The sequence below is a fragment of the Rhinopithecus roxellana genome, chromosome 19, assembly GCF_007565055.1.
Source record: "Rhinopithecus roxellana isolate Shanxi Qingling chromosome 19, ASM756505v1, whole genome shotgun sequence".
NCBI classification, from domain to species: domain Eukaryota; kingdom Metazoa; phylum Chordata; class Mammalia; order Primates; family Cercopithecidae; genus Rhinopithecus; species Rhinopithecus roxellana.
In genome coordinates this window covers 46,892,984-46,917,455 of record NC_044567.1, presented here as the reverse complement: position 1 = coordinate 46,917,455, position 24,472 = coordinate 46,892,984, and the positions used below count along the sequence as shown (strand labels likewise).

General features: G+C 48.0%; 1 protein-coding gene across 1 annotated transcript in view; it reads right to left on the bottom strand.

Moving 5' to 3' along the window:
* The window catches only part of GAS7 (growth arrest specific 7), a 299,071-nt gene extending 284,565 nt beyond the window's left edge, over positions 1–14,506 (bottom strand). The window contains exon 1 of the mRNA XM_030922603.1: positions 13,858–14,506. Coding sequence (XP_030778463.1) covers positions 13,858–14,040 — 183 coding nt within the window. The 5' untranslated portion in view covers positions 14,041–14,506. The remainder of the gene's footprint in view (positions 1–13,857) is intronic.
* Between the last annotated feature and the right edge of the window lie 9,966 nt (positions 14,507–24,472).

Here is a 24,472-nt window from a genome sequence, read left to right as displayed (position 1 = left end):
ATAAAACACTTGCTAAATGAGAGCAGCAGACAAACTAAATAACTCAAAGTTAAGCTTTCTTATTTCTATTCCTAATTATATAAAAAATTTTTAAAAATGGCTCAATGACACTCTTCCATGATCCACTGCTAAAATAAGGATCTTCTCTCATGATTGAATTAGGACGAGGACTCATTTCTGTGGAATTTTTAAGATAGCATCTCTCAAGAATTTTCACAACTTAATTAGTTTTTTGTTGACTAACCCTAGAGTCCTCTGTGCATTTGACAAGCAAATGAGGAGGGAGGAGGAATTGAGGCATCTGAGAAAAAATGAAGAATCTTAAATGTCTGGATGGTTTCAATAGAAAACGTTAAGCGTGAACCTGAAGTCTCCTTAAAGAGGTCACTGTTTGGACGAACGGAGGCAAGATGGTGCACTTCCGGGTTCTTCTTCACCAACTTTTCCCGCGCGCGCGCGAAAATGTAGCCGGCGCCCGGGAAGGTGCAGACCAACCAGGCATGCGCCAGGTGACGTCAATCCGAACAGACCAAGATTTACCTGGTCGCACCTGCGGAACACCCCCCGACACGCCTGTGCCCCGCCTATTGCCCTCCCACTCCTAGAAAAGCCGCTCCGGACGGACGCCACGCGCGGCCTTCCTTAGTCCTCCACTCCTGTCGGGATGTCGGGACTGCAGGAACTCCGTCCGAGAGCCCCACCGGGGGACTCTCTCGGCCTTCTTTGCCGGAGGCCGACAGACCTCTTCCCCACACCTTAGGTGACCAAAATAAACTTGCAGTTTTGCTCCTACACTTGCCTACTCGCTGGTTCTTTTGTGCCCGCTCTGGTGGTCTTAGAAAAACAAATCAGTCACCTGCCCAAGTCACCCTGGAGGGGACAACACATTCCCAAGGGCTCCCTGTTGAAGAACCACCAATCTCAGCTCCAGGCTTTAACTGCATCTGCTGAGCCCTGAAGAAAGCATGCTTGGCCAGGCGTGGTGGCTCACGTCTGTAATCCCAGCACTTTGGGAGGCCGAGGCACGTGGATCACAAGGTCAGGAGATCGAGGCCATCCTAGCTAACACGGTGAAACCCCGTCTCTACTAAAAATACAAAAAAAAAAAAAAAATTAGCCGGGCGTGGTGGCAGGCGCCTGTAGTCCCAGCTACTTGGGAGGCTGAGGCAGGAGAATGGCGTGAACCCGGGAGGCGGGGCTTGCAGTGAACCGAGATCGCGCCACTGCACTCCAGCCTAGGTGACACAGCGAGATTCTGTCTCAAAAAAAAAAAAAGCACACTTATAGTAATTGCTCAAATAGAAAAATGTATTTCTGTTGAACCCAAGGTTGTGACAGATGTACTAACCACACACAAACACACACAAAACACAAGGAATCTGGGATTCGAAAGTGACCACATTTTGCAGGGCATGTTGGCTCATGCCTGTCATCCCAGCACTTTGGGAGGCCAAGGTGGGCGGATCACAAGGTCAAGAGATTGAGACCACTTTGACCAACATGGTGAAACCCTGTCTCTGCTAAAAATACAAAAATTAGCCGGTCGTGGTGGCATGTGCCTGTAGTCCCAGCTACTCAGAAGGCTGAGGCAGGAGAATCGCTTGAATCCGGGAGGCAGAGGTTGCAATGAGCCAAGATTGTGCCACTGCACTCCAGCCTGGCAACAGAGCGAGACTCCATCTAAAAAAAGAAAGAAGGAAGGAAGGGAGGGATTGAGGGAGGGAGGCAGGGAAGAAAGAGAGAGAGAGAGGAAGGAAGGGAGGGAGGGAGGGAGGGAGGGAGGGAATAAATGACCACATTTGTTCAAAAAATATAGACCAAGTATCTACTAGTGTGCCCAGCAGTGTACAAGATGCTAGGATAGCTTGTGAGAGGGAGGAGGCCAATTTGAAAGAGTAGCCATGGCTCTCAGGAGCTAAGAGCAACTGCTAAAGTGTGCACTGTGGACGCTTCGCAGAATCTCTTAGAAACTTGTCAGACATGCAGGACCGCAGGCCCCATCCCAGGCCTCCTGAGTCAGAATTTGTATCCAACAAGATCCAGGGAATTCATTTTAAGAAACCACTTTGGGCCAGGAACGGTGGCTCATGCCTGTAATCCCAGCACTTTGGGAGGCCAAGGCAGGTGGATCACTTGAGGTCAGGGGTTCGAGACCAGCCTGGCCAACATGGTGAAACCCCATCTCTACTAAAAATACAAAATTAGCTGGGTGTGGTGGTGTTCCTGTAATCCCAGCTACTCAGGAGGCTGAGGCAGGAGAATCACTTGAACCCAGGAGGCAGAGATTACAGTGAGCCAGGACTGTGCCACTGCACTCCAGCCTGAGTGACACAGCAGGATCCCCCCCGCTCCCAAAAAAGCAAAAAACCAGAAACCACTTTTCTCTAGCAGCACTGAATTCAGTTTGAGAAGCACTGCTCTAAGTGTGATGATAAAATGCTGAAACTGAAACAGACAGGAACTGGGGTGTCCCCATGAGTGGTCACCCACGTGGTGGTCAACAGGGCCATCTGCATAGATTCAGCTTGCTCCTTTTCTCCTTCCAAGCACATGGCAGGATTGTATTTTCTCACTGTCTTAAAGTTAGGTGTGGCTGTGCTTTAGACAACAAAATACCAGCAGAAGTGTCATGTGTCATTCCCGGGCAAAAGCTTTAAGAACCATGTGCTGTTTGGCCGGGCGCAGTGGCTCAAGCCTGTAATCCCAGCATTTTGGGAGGCTGAGACGGGCGGATCACGAGGTCAGAAGATCGAGACCATCCTGGCTAACACGGTGAAACCCCGTCTCTACTAAAAAATACAAAAAACCAGCTGGGCGAGGTGGCAGGCGCCTGTAGTCCCAGCTACATGGGAGGCTGAGGCAGGAGAATGGCATAAACCTGGGAGGCGGAACTTGCAGTGAGCTGAGATCCGGCCACTGCACTTCAGCCCGGGCGACAGAGCAAGACTTCGTCTCAAAAGAAAAAAAAAAAAAGAACAAAAAAAGAACCATGTGCTGTTTAACACAGTCCCTGAGGATTTCAGATACTGGTTGCCACATCATCCTGGGTCCTGGAGGTCTTGCGGCTTCAAACCAACTCACAATAGACTTACAACATGAGCAAAAACAAACCCATGTTGCTTTACCACTGAGATTGTTACGGTGGCATATCGTAACCCATCCTGACCCACACAGCACACATACCCACAATGCTACCTTTTTCAGAATATTTCTGTTACTCCTCATCCACTGTTCAAATTCATCATTACTTTAAGATAGGACCTCTTTCTTAGCCCTGAACAGCATTACTTAACTCAGTTACTCTCTTTGCTCATCAAACTTCACTCCAGAGTCATCTGATGCTTTCCTTTCCACAGATTTCCTCATGTGTTTATGCTTTTATCTTTTTGTACTGTACGCTTTTTGGTAAGCTGCCTTAAATCCTATTTGCCACAAGGTGACAGACAGACAGTCACATGAACAGACACACTAGACTTGGCTTTGAATGAATTTTGGCTGTTTGCAAAAAACAAAATCAAATCCACACCTCAAAAGACAAAGATTTGCTGTTACTGAGGATATTTATAAGAATGTGGCCCCGGGCCAGCATGTATTCCTTCTACCTGTTCTTCCCACAAAAGGATACTTACAAAATGTTCGGTACACACCGTTCCTACTTCCGAAAAGCAATTCATTTCTGGACACATCATCTCTTTTTGCCTCACTGTGAGGAGAAATGTGAACTACGCTAGCTCCACAAAGACACTGAGCATCATTAACCAACATTTTTATTTTTAAAATTCAGTTTCATCTCAGCACTCAGGGAGGCCGAGGCAGGTGGATCAGGAGTTTGAGACCTGCCTGGCCAACATGGTGAAACCCCGTCTCCACTAAAAATACAAAAATTACCTGGGCATGGTGGTGGGCACCTGTAATCCCAGCTGTTTGGGAGGCTGAGACAGGGGAATCACTTGAACCCAGGAGGCGGAGGCTGCAGTGAGCCAAGATCGCACCACTGCAGTCCAGAATGGGCGACAGAGCGAGACTCCGTCTCAAAAAAAATAATAAAATAAAATAAAATAAATCATTTCAATATAGTTATTGAACACCTCCCGCACATTCTGACCTTGTGCTAAGCACAGGTAAACCTGATTTTAACTAGTTCCTTCTGGTGTACATTGAGGTTGTCGTTCATCTTGTGCTATCAGAGGCTGTGATACAACACAGGCTGATGTTTACAGCTTGCCTGATATATCAGATGCTCCCTGAGTCGAAACTTCTAGAAGTGGAATTGCTGGGACAGAGAACATGCACTTATTAACGTTTTGGAGGTATAGTGCCAAATGGCCCTTCAGGAAGCTCAGGACCATTTCCTTACACCCTGCCAATACCTTTTTTTTTTTTTTTACATGTTTCTGTCTTTAAGCTATTTTTTAATTAAATTTGCAATTATGTGATCACTGGCGAGACTAAATAGTTGAGGACTTTTTATACGGTTTTTTGTGTGTGTGCATTCATTTGTTTTAAGAGACGGGGTCTCGCTCTTTGGCTCAGGCTAGAATGCAGCGGTGAAATCTCAGTTCACTGCAGCTTTGACCTCCTGGGCTTAAGCGATCCTCCCACCTCAGCCTCCTGAGTAGCTGGAACTATAGGCATGCGTCACCACACCAAGCTAATTCTTTTGTATTTGTAGAGATAAAATTTGGGTTTCTCCATGTTGCTGGTCTTGAACTCCTGGGCTCAAGCAATTCACCCGCCTTAACCTCCCTTAACCTGTGCTGGGATTACAGGCATGAGCCACCATGCCCAGCCTGTATATGTTTTATTATGAAGTGTCTATCCAAGGTCTTTGCCCGTTCTTATACTGATGTGTTCCTCTTTGTTTTGGGTTTGTTTTTTTTTTTAATTTATAAAAGCACTTTCTACATTAAGGAACTTTTTCCAAATATGTCTTTGCCTTTTACCTCCTTTTTTTCAGGAAGAGATCTCTAGTGGCAGAATAAAGGATGGAGAGATGGGGAAAATACAAAAGGGAAAAAGTGCATCACAAGTGACCTGCAAGAAGTGAGACCCCCTGAGCCCCCTGAGGCTCCCGTACTCCTTCCAATCAACACACCAGGAAGACCTGCTGACATTACCTGCAAAATACATTCCAAATCCACCCACCTCTCACCATCTCCACTTCCACCACCCTGCTCTGAGCTTCCCAACTGGTCTCCTTGCTTCCCCTCCCTGCTCTCTTCAAATCCATTCTCCACCCTACAATCTAGAAGAGCTTTCCAGAATGCATCCGAACATGCCACCCACTTTAATCAAACCAAAGGCTTTTCCACTGCATTTAGAAAATGACCCAACTTCCCAGGTTCTATCTCCTTCCCTGGCACACCCCTATGCCCTCTCCCCCTACATGCCACTCTCTAGCCATTCTGGAATATTCTGGCTCTCCCAGGTATAGCAAACATACTCCTCTACTCAGGGTTATGTGCATCTGCAGTCCCCCTCAACCTCAATTTTCCCCCAAATAGTCACAAGGCTGGCTGGGCACAGTGGCTCACGCCTATAATCCCAGCACTTTGGGAGGCCAAGGTGGGTGGATCACTTGAGGTCAGGAGTTGGAGACAAGCCTGGCCAACATGGCGAAACCCTATCTCTACTAAAAATACAAAAATTAGCCGGCTGTGGTGGCGTGGGCCTATAGTCCCAACTACTTGGGAGGATGAGGCATGAAAATCATTTGATTGCAGGAGGTGGAGGCTGCAGTGAGCCGAAACCACACCACTGCACTCCTGCCTGGGCAACAGAGCAAGACTCTGTCTTCCCCTCCTCAAAAAAAAAAAAGTTGGAAACAAACCAAAAGAAGAATAATACTTCACAGCCCATGAAAATTATAACAAATTCAAATTTCAGTCCATAAATAAAGTTTTATTGGAACACAGGCATGCCCACTGGCTTTCAGATTATCTCTGGCTGCTTTTGCACTACAGCAGCAGAGCAGATTAGCTGTGACAGAGACCATATGGGATGCTCTCACCGCTTCTCACTGCCTCTGGTGCACTACAGATCACACCGAGGCAGCCATAACTCAATTTTGCCTCATGGTCCACAAAGCCTAAAATGTTTCCTGGCCTTTTACAGAAAAGATTTGCCAGTGCAAGTTAAGGAGAAGGCTTTAAGAAATGTTTCTAAGGGAGAAGGGACAAGAGTTGCTAACCTATTAAAAAGGAGAGGAAAGGTAAGGGGAGGGGTATCAGGGGACTTAGTGGACAGATGGTGGTGACATTCACTGAAGTTTAGAGCAGGGGTGTCCAATCTCTTGGCTTCCCAGGGCCACACTGGAAGAAGAAAAATTGTATTGGACCTCACATAAAATACACCAACGCTAACTATAGCTGATGAGCTAAAAAATATGTATCTCACACACACACACACACACACAAAACCTCATGTTTTAAGAAAGTTTACAAACTTAAGTCCAGGCATGATGGCTCACGCCTGTAATCTCAGCACTTTGGGAGGCTGAGGCAGGTGGATCACCTGAGGTGGGGAGTTCAAGACCAGCCTGACCAACATGGAGAAATCTCATCTCTACTAAAAATACAAAATTAGCCGGGGTGTGGTGGCGCATGCCTGTAATCCCAGCTACCCAGGAGGCTGAGGTAGGAGGACTGCTTGAACCCAGGAGGCAGAGGTTGCAGTGAGCTGAGATCACACCACTGTACTTCAGCCTGGGCAACGGGAGCGAAACTCTGCCTCAAAAACAAAATAGAAAGTTTACAAATGTGTGTTGGGCTGCATTCAAAGGCCATCCTGGGCCACATGTTCCACAAGCTTGGTTTAGAGGTTGGGAATAGAAGGCCGTGAAGAGGCTGGGCAGGGTGGCTTGTGCCTATAATCTTAGCACTTTGGGAGGCCAAGGCGGGAGGATCACTTGAGCCCAAGAGTTTGAGAAACACGGTGAAACCCTGTCTCTACAAAAAATATAAAAATCAGCCAGGCGTGGTGGCAGGTGTCTATAGTCCAAGCTACTTGGAGGATGGTTTGAGTCCAGAAGGTCACGGCAGCAGTGAGCCATGATCACGCCACTGTACTACAGCCTGGGCAACGGCGCAAGACCCTGTCTCAAAAAAAAAAAAAAAAAAGAAAGCAGTAAAGAGAGAAGAGAGGGCCGGACACAGTGGCTCACACTTGTAATCCCAGCACTTTGGGAGGCTGAGGTGGGCAAATGAGGAAGTCAGGAGTTCAAGACCAGCCTGGCCAACCTGGTGTAACCCTGTCTCTACTAAAAATACAAAAATTAGCCAGGCATGGTGGTGTAAACCTGTAAACCCAGCTTCTCGGGAGGCTGAGGCAGGAAAATCACTTGAACCCAGGAGGCGGAGGTTGCAGTGAGCCGAGATCGCGCCATTACACTCCAGCCTGGGCAACAGAGCAAGACTCCATCTTAACAAAAAAAAAAAGAAAGAAAGAAGAGAAAGGAGAGAGATGATGAGTTTAATTTTGACATGTGAAATTTGAGTACATAGGGGTTGAATCTGAATACCAGCTCTGAGCTCAAGAAGAGGAGTAGGCGAAGAACTAGGAAGTTAAACTAAAAACAAATTCTTAGAGATGGTAGAGAAGACAGTAAACGTGAAGAAAGGAGGTGGGTGGGTCCTCTTGAGAGTCCTCAACAACTTCTCACAGTTCACATACTTACTGCAACTAAACTTTCACAATGTCACAACGTGTTCTGGTCAGCCAAGGAAAAGTCAGAGAGATCTGCCAGCCACCACTTCTTCTCGCCATAGGCATAAACACCACCCCAGAAGCCTTGCCATTGCAGGGAGAGAGAGAAATATACTAATTTTGCACTTAAGTACAGAGGAATTCATCCTGACATTTTGTTAGAAAGTCTATCATGTGTCGCCCTGCTGCTGTGAGTAGTAAGACAGCACACCACAAAAACAATGTTCCCTGGGCTGGCCTGATAATAGTCAAAATACCTTATGTGTACACAAGGCTTCCTGGTTTACAAAAAACATTTTCTTCCACTAGCAAAGTGGGGATCCATATCCATGTTCACAGATGAGGTCTACCACACCATCAGAAAAAAGCTGGGCTTTTGCAGGCTGAGAAGAGTACATGAAGGTCAGCCTCTCATTCATGTTTCTAGGTGGTAATAGACATCAGGGATCCACAGAGTGGTGAACAGATGTCAGGGATTCCTGCTGACTTGTTGCTAAGGGAACTTTTGTGAAAATGCCCTGAATCCACTCAATCCATAAGCCTTGTTCATTGCTTTAAAGTCCGGTAGGGTAGACACTGACCAGTCCAGCACACAAGTGTGACAAAGCGGGTGTCTCCTTCTGAGTTGAGGCTCACAGAGTGGTGGGCCAAAGGTCATTTTCCAACACCAGGAGCTACAAATACTGGCCACAGCCCCCATACCAAGGAGGATGATTTAGTGAAGATGTCAGAAAGCACGTTGGTCTTTTCAGTCACAATTACCCACTCCCCTGAGTCACAAGCCCTAATTCCACCTTTTGTGAACAGAGTTGATGACTGTCTGAAAAATACTAGCATGAGGGACAAGGTCACACTCATTTTGGGTGATTTTCATGTTGCAGACAGAAAGGAAAAGGCTCTGTATTAAAATCAATTTGTGTAATATAGCAAACATCTATTAGATGTCGGGGAGCTCAGATCCACTACGTCTATGAATCACCAGCACTGAACAGCCCTGGCCTAAAAAAAACTGGACTGGTATGTCAATGGCTTAGTGGACAGGCCCAGAGCCAAGCAAATCTGATTGCAAATTCCAGCTGCATCATTTATCGTGTGGCCTTTATAAAGAAACCTCTAGAGTCAAAAAAAAAAAAAAAAAAAAAAAAAAAAAAAAAAAACCTCCAAGGATTGCGATAGAGGTAGAACTGCCAAGTGGCTGCATTTTACCTCCCTCTTGGGGTTCTCTCTCTCATCAATCTGGCCTGGCACCACCTCCCCACTAATGGATCATCTGTCCCATGTGTGTTCTACCTAGCCTTCTGAGGGAGCTAGTCTGCAATATGGCCCTCGATGAACCACGCCTCCCTCGTAATCACACCTGTACCCACCTCCCTTCCAAATTGACTCTGGACGGATCCTGTGACTGCTTTCACAATAAAATGTGGCTGAAACAATATGCCAGTTCCGGGCCTAGGCCTTAAGAGGGCCTGGCAATGTATGCCTTTGCACCCTTAGAAGCCACCTACCACATAACAATCACCACCCTGCTGAAGAGAAAGGCCATGTGGAAAGGCCATGGAGAATAAAACACCACATGGAGAGAGGCGCCACATGGAAGAACATCAAGGTACCAGACAGACGAGTGAAGATGACATTTTGGAGGGTGCAGCCTAGTTGAGCCTCCAGGACTCTGCCCCAGCCACTATCTGATTGCAGCTACATGAGAGACACTGAGACAGACCAGCAGAAGAACCACCCAGCTGATCCCCGTCAATCCACAAAACCATGACAGATAATAATAAATCATTGCTTTGAAACACTAAATCTTGGAGTGGCTTGTTACACGGCAATAGATAAAACATCATTCCTTAATTATCCATAGCACAGCGTACTCTCTCCCACAGACACTCCTTATTAACTCCTGCAGTGCAACGGCATGAACCCAAAATGGTAGAGTGAAGGAAATCAAGTTTAAGGGTGACCCTCAGCAGTCATTCCAGTTTTGCTAGCAAACAGTGTCACATTCTGCTAGTACCCCAGAGGTCCAGATTATCCAGCCAGATCCTGGATACTAAGAACACCACCTAGTTCAAAGAAAGCTCTATTTTGTTCGTATTTCAATCCCATTGTCCCCTAGAATTATTTCCCAAAAGCTCTGGGAAGTTTTGTAGATGCCTTACAGCATCCTCCAGGTCCCTAATTTCTTCTCTCCATTCACACAAGAATTCCTGGACCCTGTTAGACCCTCCAACCACTGACCTGTCCAGCCACTGAGCTTTGTCCTGGTACCATGTCTTTCTCTCCAAATCTTCCCCAGGATGGAGATCTAGGCTTCTCTATCCACCTTCCCCAGGAGCTATTTCTCAGCCTCGATGTACCCCAGAAAGCTGGTGGAAATATTCCCACATGTGGGGTTCCCAAGTCTATGAAGGCAATCTCAGGCCTAGCTTGGAGCTGGCAGAACATGCTCCCACAGCTCCTATCTTTGGTCTCAGGTCTCTTCCTCTACCATGTCTCTCAAATGATGTTAAAAAGACTTCTCGGCCGGGCGCGGTAGCTCATGCCTGTAATCCCAGCACTTTGGGAGGCCGACACAGGCGGATCACGAGGTCAGGAGACTGAGACCATCCTGGCTAACACAGTGAAACCTCATCTCCACTCAAAATACAAAAAAATTAGCTGGGTGTGGTGGTGGGCACCTGTAGTCCCAGCTATTAGGGAGGCTGAGGCAGGAGAATGGCATGAACCTGGGAGGCAGAGCTTGCAGTGAGCCAAGATCACACCACTGCACTCCAGCCTGGGCAACAGTGCAAGACTCTGTCTCAAAAAAAACAAAAAAAAAAAGACTTCTCAATTCCTCTCCCTCGTCATAGCAGAGGAAACCCTCAGGAAAGATTTTTCTAGTTGATTTTATCTAATAACTAATTGTGGGCCTTGGCTGTAAGGCCTATTCCTTTTCTGGAGGTAGGTGTTTCCCTCTGCCCATCCTTTGAAGAGCTGCACCACCCCCTGAATAGGAAGGACCCTTGTGGCCAGAGTCCTTGGGCCTACCAGAGACCTCTACACTTCCCTGTCTGTGCTGAGGTTTTCCTGGAAGCTGCTCTCTGGAAGCCAAGTATGTGCTATACCATTTCCTTGGAGTCTTGACCAAAGAGATTGCCCCAAAAACCAAGACCTCCTCCAAGCTGGCCTCTTCCCATGGACTAGCTGGCCGCCGGGTCAGATCTGGTGACCCTCTTAGAGTTAGTTCCCAACTACCCTCCCCCGTGTATGCTTCCTGCAAAGGCTGGGTCTCTCAGTTCCCCTTGCTTCATCTGAACAAGGAAGATCTCCTTGGGAAGTATCCAGTGTGCACACAGTTTTCAGTGCCTCACTCCCCTCTGCCAAGATGGGGTTTCCTGGTATCACTCTTTCCATCAGGGTGAAAGTTCCACTGTAGTAGGGAGCACATTAGAGATACCATGCTCAGCTGTGTACCCACAATCTCATCCCTCGCCCAGGAGGCTAGAACAGTCCATCTGTCTGTACTTGTTTCTCCAACAGCTGCCCTGGCCTTCTGAACTGCATGCCCCCAAGCAAGCTCAGTGACAGCACATTGGCTGACATCTCATGAGGTTCACCACCTCTAGTACCTATGGGCCCCCTATCTAGTCTCATGAGTCCAGATGCTGGCCAGTCTACCCACCAGCCTGGGCAACTCTGCATTCTCTGAGTCTGCCCTTGAGGGCTCACTCCATCCCAAGGGACTCTGCTTGCATATCCTCTATCTCTACCTAGCCTTCAGCCTTGAGGTCCAGCCACTGGGCTTGTCCTGGTACCATGTCTTTCTGCTGCTGTAGGAGGTTCCCAGATGCCACAATCCCCCCTATTGAAACTGCATCTGCTTTGGCCCTGAGAAGAGTCCCATCCAGTAGTTAGTCCACAAGACTCAGGCCCACTGTGGGAAGACCCGCAGCCGGCTCTGAGTAAAGCCAAACTTTGGGGTTAGCAGGGAAGATTCCCCAAGTTGCTCCTGGTTGCAGCTGTCCTCGTTTTAGCCCTAGAGGTTCAGCCTCCCCTTCACGGTGCTGTCACCAACATGCTGACCTCAAGGGCTGTGCTTGCCCCTCTTTCCCATGGATCCAGACCCTTCCCTCACATGCTGTTTAGCATAGTCGAGCCCAGGCTATCACATTTAAAAAAAGGCACAGGCACAGGGGGTTATACTCAGCCATCTGAGCTGCTAACAAAACATGTGAGCATTATTCATTGGGGAGCTGACTTCACCTCTCTCATATTCAGCTTGCTTGTCTATAAAATGGGGGAAGTACCTCACCCTTCACAGAGTTGTCGGGGAACTGGCGATAATGTGCACGTAGTGTGCTGAGCAGGTGCGCTGAAGTATTGCTCACGCAGATGGATGCTTTTGTTGCAAGTTACCAGTCCGGAATGGTCTGAGAGGCCCTGAGGCACCGGAGATCTCCTACCTTTGTATATGGCAGAGGATGGGACAGATACACCCAAGACTGTCCCGGCTGTTAATTCTGCCTGTCCCCTGGGCCTGGTCCATTGTCCTTTTCCCGGAAGAAAAAGCAGCACTCTGCTCTTACTAGCACCTACCTAGCCTCACCCCTACACAAAACACAGCTGGCTCAGTCCAGCCAGGGATGCTCCTCACTGGACAGACATCCATCAGTCAAATTTCCACATCAGAATTTCCTGGAAAAGGGGGGCCACCCAAAGAACTCCCAAAATATGTATCTCTCCCAGGGCTTCAAGCTAGACACAAGGAGGCCCCTTGCTTCTCATGTAAGAAGCAGTGTGTTTGCTTTCTTTTATATCCAAATCTCAGGAAAGGGACTGGAAAAGCCAGAACAGGGCACACCTGAGCCTCTCCTACAAGCAGGGGATCTCTGGATTCTCCAGATACAGAACCAAGAGGGTTCCTGCAACATACTCTGCTGACAGCCCATGAAAGCTCATTCCAGCAGCCCCTAAACTTTGCTCAAATGCTACTGATCCCTTTAGAAGAGATTTTGTTGTTCTCCTCTGGACCTGAAAGCAACCTACTGTACTTTTATAAGGCCAGGCTCTTGCTGACAATGTTGCCACAGGGTTCATCCTCAGGCAGACTCACCCTGTAACCATTTCATTTCTTTCTTTCTTTTCCTCCCGATGAATTGTACTGAGCATTTTCAGTCAAAATTTGCTACTTTGTTCTCTGTGAAGTAGGTCAAGAGTTAAATTATAAATAAATTCAGCCTCCATGATTTCTTTGGGCAGTGTTTTACCAGAATGTTTAGGAATACTGACACAATTGAGGGTGTTAGTCTTTACAAGAATCCTGGGGGGGCAGGCGGACTTCTAGTAAAGGGGATGTCCTGGAAGGTCACCCCACACACACACAAAGGACTTGAGAAACTTCGGGTCTCGCTCAGGCTGTGACTGTGAGCTCAGTGATTAGAGGACAGCCTGTCACATAGACAATAAACAGCCAGCGCCTTGCCTCAGCAGGTCCTGTGTAGCCCTCAGGCCAGGCCAGAACCCCAGGAACAAGCCTGAGTTCCTGAGCCTTACCCTGGGGAAGCCGGACCAGGGGAGCGGGCAGTGGCGGGGGGCTACAGTACCCCGGGATCAAGCCTGCTGAGGGGGCTCGGGCTGGTGGCCAGCAGGCTCGGCTCGGCTGACCAGCAAGTGGGTGGCCCCGAGGCGTCCAGGCAGCCTGACCCAAGGCAGCACGACCGTCCACGGGTCGTCAGGCTCTAGACTCCGGGGTGGAGACGCGGGGCTGAGGGACCGAGTCGGTGCCACTTTCTCGGACCCCTGATCCTCCATGCATCTTCCCAAGACCGCCAGACCCTTCACCGGCCCCTGCCACTGCCGGGAACGCGTCTGCCTGCTCCTGAACTCACACAGGCAACAAGTTCTCGCTTCCTCAGAGCCGCCACGGTGTGCTCCGCAGGCCCGGCGCAAGAGGGAAGCTCCCCGCGAGCCCGCGTTGCCCACGCCCCGAGGGGCGCCCGCTGCCGTCGCTGCCTCCCAAGAGCGTGGAGCTACAGGTCGCGCCGACAAGGGCTGCCCCCGGGGGCGTCCCTCCGACCGGGACGCTGCGGCATCCCCGGAACCGGCAACAGGTACGCGAGCGCACCGAGGACCGCAGCCCCGGCTCCTCCAGACCCGGCCCTCGCCCCTTACCTCCAGCAACTGCACGTAGCTCGCCGGGAACCAGCCACGGAGCCCGTCCTCCTTCTCGCCTTCCCACCAGCCGCCGTCCGGGACCTGCAGCAGCGTGATCAGCTCGCCCGCGGCGAAGCGCAGCCCCTGGCCGTGCCGCTCCCCAGAGAAGGGGTACAGGGTCCGGCAGCGAGCGCCGGACATGGCCTTGGCGCCCGGGTTCACAGAGCAGCCTGCATCCCCGCCGAGCCCCACGGGCTGGGCAGCGGCTCCGCGGGGTCCCAGGCGCCCGGCGCTCCGGGCTCCCGCGCTCTGGGCGCGCGCCGTCTCTGGGGTGCGCGGGGGTCCCCGGGCAGGCGGGGGACGCGCGCTCCGCGCAGGGAAGCGGAGACTCGTCGGCTTCGCAAAGCGAGCGGCGACGCCCCCGGGCCGGGCAGCTCGCGGATCCCAGCTCTGGGCTAGGGGGCGGGGCTCAGGGGGAGGAGACCCAGGCGCCGCGGGCTCCGGAGACAACTTCCCGGGAACGCGGAACGCGGGCTGCAGCCACCAGGGCCGGCCAGGGCCGGGGCCGCCCCGGCGCACGGAAATGCGCAGCTCCCCTGGGAGGTGGGACCCGGAGCATCCCCCGCGGCAGGACTCCGCGGCGCGGGAGGGAGCGGCTGGCGGCCGTGGAGAGGGGCTGGCGGCCGGGTGGCCGGGCGGGGTCTCGCTCGCGGGCGAGGGGGCGGGCCGGGGCGGGGCCAGGGCGGCCACGCCCGCGGAGGGCTGCGCGCTCCCTCGCAGAGGGGCCTGTCACTGGGGAGAGGGGTTACCACTCGCGCCCCGACCGCCGGGGGCCGCGGGAATGGAAACGCCCCTGTTCTGTGCCTGCTTTGTAGGCCTGGCGGCCCGTGACGTACGGGCGCCTTCTTCGAGGTGTCTGCGAGGGATCGTTTGTGGTTGTCATTGTAGTGGTTGAACCTGGGGTTGAACTTGACTCACAGGAAACTGAACAATGGGTGAAAGACAGGTTTGAAGCCTGGCGCCTGAGCCCAGCAGCCTGGTGGCAGCGTGGCACGCTGGAGGGACGGAATGGGGAGGAGACGGAGTCGGAGTTGATAGAATTGGAAACAGTCAATGGGGATAAATGGAGGAAAGGCGAACGGTGAGAGGAACAGCACCAATGCTTTTACTTACAGAGGGAAGGCCAGCCCAGGGTACCAGCCCTCCCAAAATCGAGATGGGCCGGCTAAACAGTCTACACTCATGTAGTCAGTCAACAAACATTAGCAGGAGACTGCCATGTTCCATGCGATGTGCCAGGTACTACAAAGATCATTTGGGCCAGTCCCTGCTCTCCAGGGACCAGGGAACCTGAGTGCTGCAGAATGTTGACCTTGAACTGACCGTGCAGAAGTGAAAGAAAGCTTGGTTTCTTTGATAGTCTACTCCATTTATAAAAAATACCTTTTTTAGCCTGTAAATAGCCGGACTCGGCCGGGCGCGGTGGCTCACGCCTGTAATCCCAGCAGTTTGGGAGGCTGAGGCGAATGGCACACTTGAGGTCAGGAGTTCGAGACCAGCCTGGCCAACGTGGTGAAACCCCATCTCCACTAAAAATACAAAAATTAGCCGGGCGTGGTAGTGGGGGCCTGTATTGCCAGCTACTCAGGAGGCTGAGGCAGGAAAATGGCTTGAACCCGGGAAACAGAAGTTGCAGTGGGCAGAGATCATGCCACTGCACTCCAGCCTGAGCAACAAGAGCAAAACTCTGTCTCAAAAAAAAAAAAAGCTCAACCCTTTAATATACCTGTATACCTCTGTCTACTCCTTACCCTCTCCCCCAGTCACCTTCTGTGGCTCCCTATTGCCTTTTAAATTTGGTACAAACTTCTCCGCCTATACATTTCAGGCCCTCCACAACACCTCCTCTAGCCTCACCTCTTACTATGCCTGCCTAGATATCCATTACAAAACCAGTCAGGCCAGGCTCCAAGAGCCTGAAGATCTTGCACACCTGTCTATGCTTTGAATCAGACCCTGGCACAGAGCCTTTCACCTAGTTCAGTGGTTCTCAATCCTGGCTGCACATTAAAGTCATTATGCAACTTTTTCACAATACTCATGCCCAGGCTTTAGAGTCACTATTGAGCCCTAGTCTGCAGCTAAGCCATCTCACCTGAGCAGCCTCTGTCTGGTCTCTGGCCATGGGCAAAGTGACACATGTAGAATATTTGTAATAATCCATCAGCTGCAAAGTCATGAACATTTGCTTGGCCAGAAATATAAAGAAACAAACTCTTGACCACAGTCACCACTAAGAATCCCTTAAAGCAGAGCTGCATAACTTCATATCAAAAACGGTCATTAAAAGTGGCTGGCCCAAAGAAGTTTTAAAAGAGATACAATTCCTTGTATCAGGAAAATATGTGACTTCCAGCAGGCTGTTCTCAGGCTTCATTCCTGATGATGTGACCTGAATCAAGGTAGGACAACTGATTTCCAGCCAACCTGCAACCCCAGTTCTCTGTGTGCCTGTGAGAAACTGTGATCCAGTTTGGACTTGAGAAATCTCAGCCTACACAGCATGCCATATACTTGAGTTCTATGTGACCCACCTCAGACATTCCTGCAGCAACCAAAAATGATAATAGCTGTTAATTTCTCCACTTAGTTCATTTCATTCCTGTAATCTTACAAGCTGATAAAGAAACTGGGCTCAAAAACCTGCTCACCATCATACAGCTGGTCAACAGCAGAACCAGCTTTGAACTCAATTCTAGCTTATTGTACACTGAGTGTTGCTTTCTGTAGTTCACCCTGCCAGTCAGAAAACAGGTATCCTAGTGACTCACCCACAAATAGCGTCTTAAGAAAAAGTTCCCTAGGCTGGGCACGGCCTATGAGAGCTTATGCCTGTAATCCCAACACTTTGGGAGGCCGAGGCGGGCAGATCACAAGGTCAGGAGATTGAGACCAGCCTGGCCAACATGGTGAAACCCCATCTCCACTAAAAATACAAAAATTAGCTGGGCGTGGTGCCACGTGCCTGTAGTCCCAGCTACTCGGGAGGCTGAGGCAGGAGAGTCGCTTGAACCTGGGAGGTGGAGGTTGCAGTGAGCTGAGATCACGCCACTGTACTCCAGCCTGGCAACAGAGCAAGACTCCGTCTCGAAAAGAAAAGAAAAGAAAAGAAGAGAAAAGGCTCTCTGGTGATACCCAATGTCAATCTTCATAGAAATAAGAGTGGAATAGCAGTTAGTGGAACTCCTGTTCCTGATCTTTTATCAAGCAAGTAACCTCCAAATCCTCAAGTCTTCCCATACCTTTGGGTCTATTTCCCCATCTGAAATTAGAGATTGAATCCAATAACTGGAATATGGGAATTTAATTGGTTAAATGTAGTTAGTGGTTAAATATGTTGGCTCTGGACTGCCTTTATTCAAACCCCATTTCTGCCACTTTCTAGCTGTGTGTCATTGGGTGATTTGCTTACATCTCTGAGCCTCATTTTCCTCATCACTAAAAGAAGACAACAGTAGTATAAATATCATAGAGTTATTAAGAAGATTAAGTGAGGAAACATGTAAACTGTTTAGAGCAGTGCCTGGCACATGAAATACCCGTATGTTAGCAATTGTTTTTGTCTATCCAGTTCAAGGGTCCTGGTGACTTATTACATAACACTTCTTTTTTAACTAAGATTTCTAGAGCAACGATAGAAGTAGGAACTCTTACATCTTTGGGATGCCACAAATTTTGTAGAAACATACCTGGGCTTTCTATTTTCTCCCAGGAGCTTGAAGGAAAGATAAATTCCTCCCTTATCAATTTTCCCTCCTGCCTTCTCCCTCTCTGATCTTCTATTACCATCTTGAAATTGTATTTAAATCTTTAATTATTTTTGCTTTTTTTTTTTTTTTTAATTGAGACAAGATCTGGCTGTGTGGCCCAGGCTGGAGTGCAATGGTGTGATCTTGGCTCACTGCATTCTCTGCCTCCCATCACACCATCCTCCCACCTCAGCCTCCGGAGAAGCTAGCTGGGACTACAGGTGCATACCACCATGCCTGGCTAATTTATTTTTGCTTTTTTTTTTTTTTTTTTTTTTTTGAGATGGTGTCTCTCTCTGTAGCCCAGGCTGGAGTGCAGTGGTGCGATCTCGGCTCACTGCAAGTTCTGCCTCCCAAGTAGCTGGGACTGAAGGCGCCTGCCACCACGCCCGGCTAATTTTTTGTATTTTTAGTGGAGACGGCGATTCACTGTGTTAGCCAAGCTGGTCTCGATCTCCTGACCTTGTGATCCGCCCGCCTCAGCCTCCCAAAGTGCTGGGATTACAGGTATGAGCCACCACTTCTGGCCTATTTTTGCTTTTTAAAAATTAATAATAATAATTAAGTCTTATTTTACTGGTTAGACCGTTAGTAACTCAGGGGAGGGATAGCATCTTTGTTTTAAATTTCCATCTATCTTTTGTTTTGTTTTGTTTTTTAAGACGGAGTTTCACTCTTGTCACCCAGGCTGGAGTGCAGTGGCATGATTTTGGCTCACTGCAGCCTCCATCTCCCAGGTTCAAGTTATTCTCCTGCCTCATCCTCCCAAGTGGCTGGGATTACAGGCATGTGTCACCACGCCTGGCTAATTTTGTATGATTAGTAGAGATGGGGGTTCACCGTGTTGGCCAGGCTGGTCTCGAACTCCTAACCTCAGGTGATCCACCCACCTCTGCCTACCAACGTGCTGGGATTACAGGCATGAGCCACCATGCCTAACTTATCTATCCTTCTTAAAGCCTAACATTGACTCATACAAAAAGCAGGCATTCAGTACCTCTTGATCTCCTTTTGCATAGATTGTTTGGACCCTGTTCATATTTAGATTTTCCACTTGCTAAGCTGTATAAACCTGTGTCAGAGCTTTCTCTAGACACTGTGCATTTGATAGTTATGTGGTGGCTGATGTTTCATTTCTACCCAAGACCTTATACACCTTTCCATCAGCCTATGGATGGCAGAGAAATGGAAAGGTTTCCATTTCTTTACAACATTAAACATAGCCAGATGTAATGGCTCACACCTGTAATTCCAATGCTTTGAGAGGCTGAGGCTGTGGGATCCCTTGAGGCCAAGAGTTCAAAATCAGCCCAGACAACATAGTAAGACCCCTGTCTCTACAAAAATAAAAATAAAATAAAATAAAAAATAATTTAGCCACAGGATGTGGTGACACGTCCCTGTGGTCCCAGCTACTCAGGAGGCTGAGGTGGGATGATCACTTAAGCCTAGGAGATCAAGGCTGCAGTGAACTGTGACCACACAACTGCACTCCAGCCTGGGCAGCAGTGCAAGCCCATGTCTAAAAAAAAGAAAAAGGAAGAAAAACCAAGTTAGACATAAATTTACCAAATGACCCAGCAATTTATTCCGAGGCCTCTACCTCAGAGAAATGAAACAACTTGTAGTGAATGTTCATAGCAGTATTATTCACAGAAGTCAAACAGTGGAAATACTAAATGTCCATCAGCTGATGAAGAGATAGACAAGATATAGTATGCCAATACAGTGGAATATTTACTCAGCATTGAGAAGGAGGTACTGATTCATACTACAACATGGATGAACCTCAAAGACATTATGCTAAGTGAAAGAAGCCAGACCCAAAAGGCAATATATTATATGATTCCATTTATATGCAACATCCAGAAAAGGCAAATCCATAGAGATGATTTAAAAATTAGTGGTCACCTGGAGTTGGGGCTGCAAACAAGAAAGAAACAGACGCAAGGTTTCTTTGGGGTGATGTAAATGTTCTAAAATTAATTTGTAGTAATAATCACACAACACAGTAAGTCACCAAACTGTACACGTAAAACAAGTAAAATTTGAGGTATATAAATTATACCTCAAAAAATTGTTAGTGTTGAGTAAAAATCAAAATACATAATGATCTTCATCACCCAACAAGAGTTGTCTTTCTCAGCTCATGTGTGCTATTTCATTCAACAACAGCTCAAAGAGGTATTAAACACATATTAGAAAATGAACAGTGTGCTGGGCCTAGGGATAGAGAGATAAGTATGACAGCTATGTAAAGAATTCTGGGTGAGCATGGTGGCTCATGCCTGTAATTCCAAAGCTTTGGAAGACTGAGGTTTGAGGATCACTTGAGGCTGGGAGCTCAAGTCCAGCCCTGGGCAACACAGTGAGACCCCATCTCTATAAAAAATTTGCCAGGCCGGGCGCGGTGGCTCAAGCCTGTAATCCCAGCGCTTTGGGAGGCCGAGACGGGCGGATCACGAGGTCAGAAGATCGAGACCATCCTGGCTAACATGGTGAAACCCCGTCTCTACTAAAAAATACAAAAAACTAGCCGGGTGAGGTGGCGGGCGCCTGTAGTCCCAGCTACTCGGGAGGCTGAGGCAGGAGAATGGCATAAACCCGGGAGGCGGAGCTTGCAGTGAGCTGAGATCTGGCCACTGCACTCCAGCCTGGGCGACAGAGCGAGACTCCGTCTCAAAAAAAAAAAAAAAAAAAAAAAAAAAAAAAAAAAAAAAAAAATGCCAGGCATGGGGGCATGTGCTTGTAGTCCCAGCTACTCGGGAGGCTGAGACAAAAAGATAATTTGAGCATAAGAAAGCTATGATTGTGCCACTGTACTCCAACCTGAGTGTCACAGCAAGACCCTATCTCTAAAATAAATAAATAAATAAATAAATACATAAATAAATAAAATAAAAAATAAAAATAAAAAGGTTTTAAAATAAAACTATTCCTATAGATCAATAAAGAAAACATGGACAACCCAATAGAAAAATGGGCAAACAACTTGAACAGGCATTTCACAAAAGAAGATATCCAAATGACCAATAACATATTAAAAGATGCACCTCATTAATCATCAAGAAAAGCATGATTTGCTTTTCTTTGATTTTGATTAAATCATAAGAAGGTATCAATATACACTCAGCAAGTGATGAAGATAAACACAGAACAGAAAATACTACATATTGGAGAGGCTGTGGTACACCTGGAGCTGTCATACACCACTGGTGAATACCTGTTGGAAAATTGGCAGCATTTAGTACAGTTGAATTGAGCATTCTCTATAATTCATCTAATCGCCCTCTAGGAATATAACCAACTAAGATATGTTGATATGTCCAACAGAAGATGTACAACAACGTTCATAGCAGCACTATTTATAACAGCCCCAAAATGGAAACAACCCAATATCCATCAAACTAGAATTGATAAATTGTGACATACTTATACAATGGAAAACCCTACACTTAGAATAAACAGGCATGGTGCAATGGCTCACCTCTGTAATCCCAGAACACTGGGAGGCTGCGGTTGGGGGGGATCTCTTGATGCCAGGAGCTTGAGACTAGCCTAGTCAACACATCTTTACTAAAAATAAAATAAAATAATTTAGCCAGACATGATGGCATGTACCTGTAGTTCCAGCTACTCAGGAGGCTGAGCTGGGAGGATTGCTTGAGCCCAGGAGTTCGAGACCAGCCTGGCTAACATATAGTGAAACCCTGTCTCTAGTAAAAAAAATACGAAAATTAGCTGGGCATGGTGGCAGGCACTTGTAATCCCAGCGACTTGGGAAGCTGAGGCAGGAGAATCACTTGAACCTGGGAGGTAGAGGTTGCAGTGAGCTGAGATCATGCCACTGCACTCCAGTCTGGGTGACAGAGCAAGACTTCATCTCTCTCTCTCAAAAAAATAGATAAATAAATAAATAATAATAATAATAATAATGGTATTGTAATCTCAAAGAATTTGTAGTCTAAATTCTACAGAGATGCTTTCCAAACTTTTTTGACTGTGCACCCCATCAATAAAACTCCCAGAGATATCTACTTCTATTATCTATGAATTAAATAGATGAACCACTAAACTAATAAGCATGTTATAATAACATTACAATTTAAAAAGGTAATATTGAAGTAGATGTAATATTCAAATAACAGTTCTAATATTGTCTTCCTGCACCATAATGGAAGTTTTGTGTACTTCTCAGTGATCTTGAGAATCAGCTTCAAGAACATACTGGGAAGGGAAAGAAAGTTAATGTACTGAAAATAAGCATTTTGGAATCATGACTTTGGAGAAATAAGTGGGTCCAGTGTTCCCCTTGGAGTCCGGAAGAAACCTGGCGTTGGGCCTCCATGGAAGAGGAAGTGTGAAGAGTTCTATCCATCCCTTCCTTGATTTTCTCATCCAGAATCTCAGCCAGAGTTCCAGCCAAAGATTCTGAAACTTAAATGCGTATAAGGATCACTGGAGAAACATGTGAGAAAGGATGCCTATTTTTAGGCCACCCTCCCAGATATTCTGACTTAGTGGGTCTGGAATGGGACCCAGGAATCCGTGTTTTCAACAAAAACCCCAGAGTACTGTGGGTTTTCAGACCATATTTCAAAGGTTGTTGGGCCAAGTACAGTGGCTCACACCTGTAAGCCCAGCACGTTGGGAGGCCAAGGCCGGCAGATCACTTGAACCCTGGAATGTGAGCCCAGCCTAGGAAACACGGTGAACCTTATCTCTACAAAAATACAAAAATTAGGAGCTGCAGTTACAGCAGAGCACTCCAGCCTGGATGACAAAGCAAGATCCTATCTCAAAGGAAAAGTGGGGGAGTATTTTCAGATATTATTCGTACCCTAAGAGTGTATTTGTTTATTTATCTATTGAGATGGAGTCTCGCTGTGTCACCAGGCTGGAGTGCAGTGGCGCGATCTCGACTCACTGCAACCTCCACCTCCTGGGTTCAAGCAATTCTCCTGCCTCAGCCTCCCGAGTAGCTGGGACTACAGGCGCCCACCACCATGCCCAGCTAATTTTTGTATTTTTAGTAGGGATGGGGATTCACCATGTTGCCCATGATGGTCTTGATCTCTTGACCTCTTGATCCACCCACCTCGGCCTCCCAAAGTGCTGGGATTACAGGCGTGAGCCACCACTCCTGGCCTAGAGCGTCTTCATTTATAAGAATAGTTTACATTGGCATCTTGTTTGGCCAAGCCCACCAACGTTTAAAAATGGGGGAAGGAGGCTGGGTGTGGTGGCTCAAAGCAGTAATCCCAGCACTTTGGGAGGCTAAGGCAGATGGATCACTTGAGGCCAGGAGTTCAAGCCCAGCCTGGCTAACATAGCAAAAACCCTTCTTACTAAAAAGTACACACAGTAGCCAGCTGTAGTGCCACACGCCTGTAATTCTAGCTACTTGGGTGGCTGAGATATGAAAATCGCTTGAACCTGGGAAGCAGAGCTTGCAATGGGCTGAGACTACACTCCAGCCTGGGTGACAGAGACTCTGTCACAAAAAAAAAAAAAAAAAAAAAAAGTAAAGAAAAAGAAGAGAAGGGAAGAGGAAGTAAAGCTAGAGGCAGACAGAAAACAGTAATAGATCAAAGAGGAAAGAAAAAATTGTGGGGAACAGGAGACAGAGAATATAGAATAAGAAAAGAAGAGCAGGATAGAAAAGAGAGGGGAAAGGGGCGAGAGAGGGGAAGGGGATGGGAGAGTGGAGAGGAAAGAGAAACCAAAGCCCAACCTTCTCCCAGGTCTTCCAAGATCTCCACCCACTCCCTCACAAACACAGCTTCCCTGGTGTAAGCTAAAGGTTTCATTTGCAGAAGCAGCATGAAGCAAGAGAAAAGGAGAAGGGAAGAAATAAGTTGTGTGACCAGAAATAACACAAACTGAAGTCGGCTTTTTCTCTGCTATTGCTTGGTGGGTGCGGAAAGGAGTTCCAGCCCCATCCCCATTCTTCCCTAATAGCAGCCCAGAAATATGGAAATGAGATTGCCCTTTGGGACTAAATAGCAGTAACACATCCACCAAGGAGCCCGCCTGAGCAGAGATATGCAAAGCCACATAAAGAGACAGAAAGGCAGAAAGTCTCCAGGGCCAGGACCCAACTCCGATGTGATGCTGCTATTAACATATCTGAAGCTTGGAAAAATCCACCCAAAGAAGGCTGGGCTGTCTAAGAGAAGCTTAGAAAAGAAGTTTATGAAAATTGCTGTCCTTCCCTGGCTCTCTGTTATCCCTCCTTGTGGCTCCTTTGCCCAGGGCCACACGGTCCCTTCATTCTTGAAACACACATACACACACACACACACACACACACACACACACGCAGGCACGCACGCATGCAGAACTACCCTTGATGACACACTCAGCCTGCTTCTCTTGCCCCGAAGACAAGCCAGATCCTAATTTCCCCAGCATTGTGGCAGAAACTGGGGTTTTCACTTGTAGGTGGTGTCCCTCTGTTATGTAAAAATGGTTCTCCAGTGTTCATTAAAAGTCGCTTAGGTTGCCAGGCGTGGTGGCTCACGTCTGTAATCCCAGCACTTTGGGAGGCTGAGGCGGGCGGATCACTAGGTCAGGAGATCGAGACCATCCTGGCTAACACAGTGAAACCCCATCTCTACTAAAAATACAAAAAAATTAGCCAGGAGTGATGGCAGGTGCCTGTAGTCCCAGCTACTCGGGAGACTGAGGCAGGAGAATGGCGTGAACCCGGGAGGCAGAGCTTGCAGTGAGCAGTGATTGAGATTGCGTCACTGCACTCCAGCTTGGGTGACAGAGCAAGACTCCGTCAAAAAAAAAAAAAAAAAAAAAAAAAAAAAAAAAAA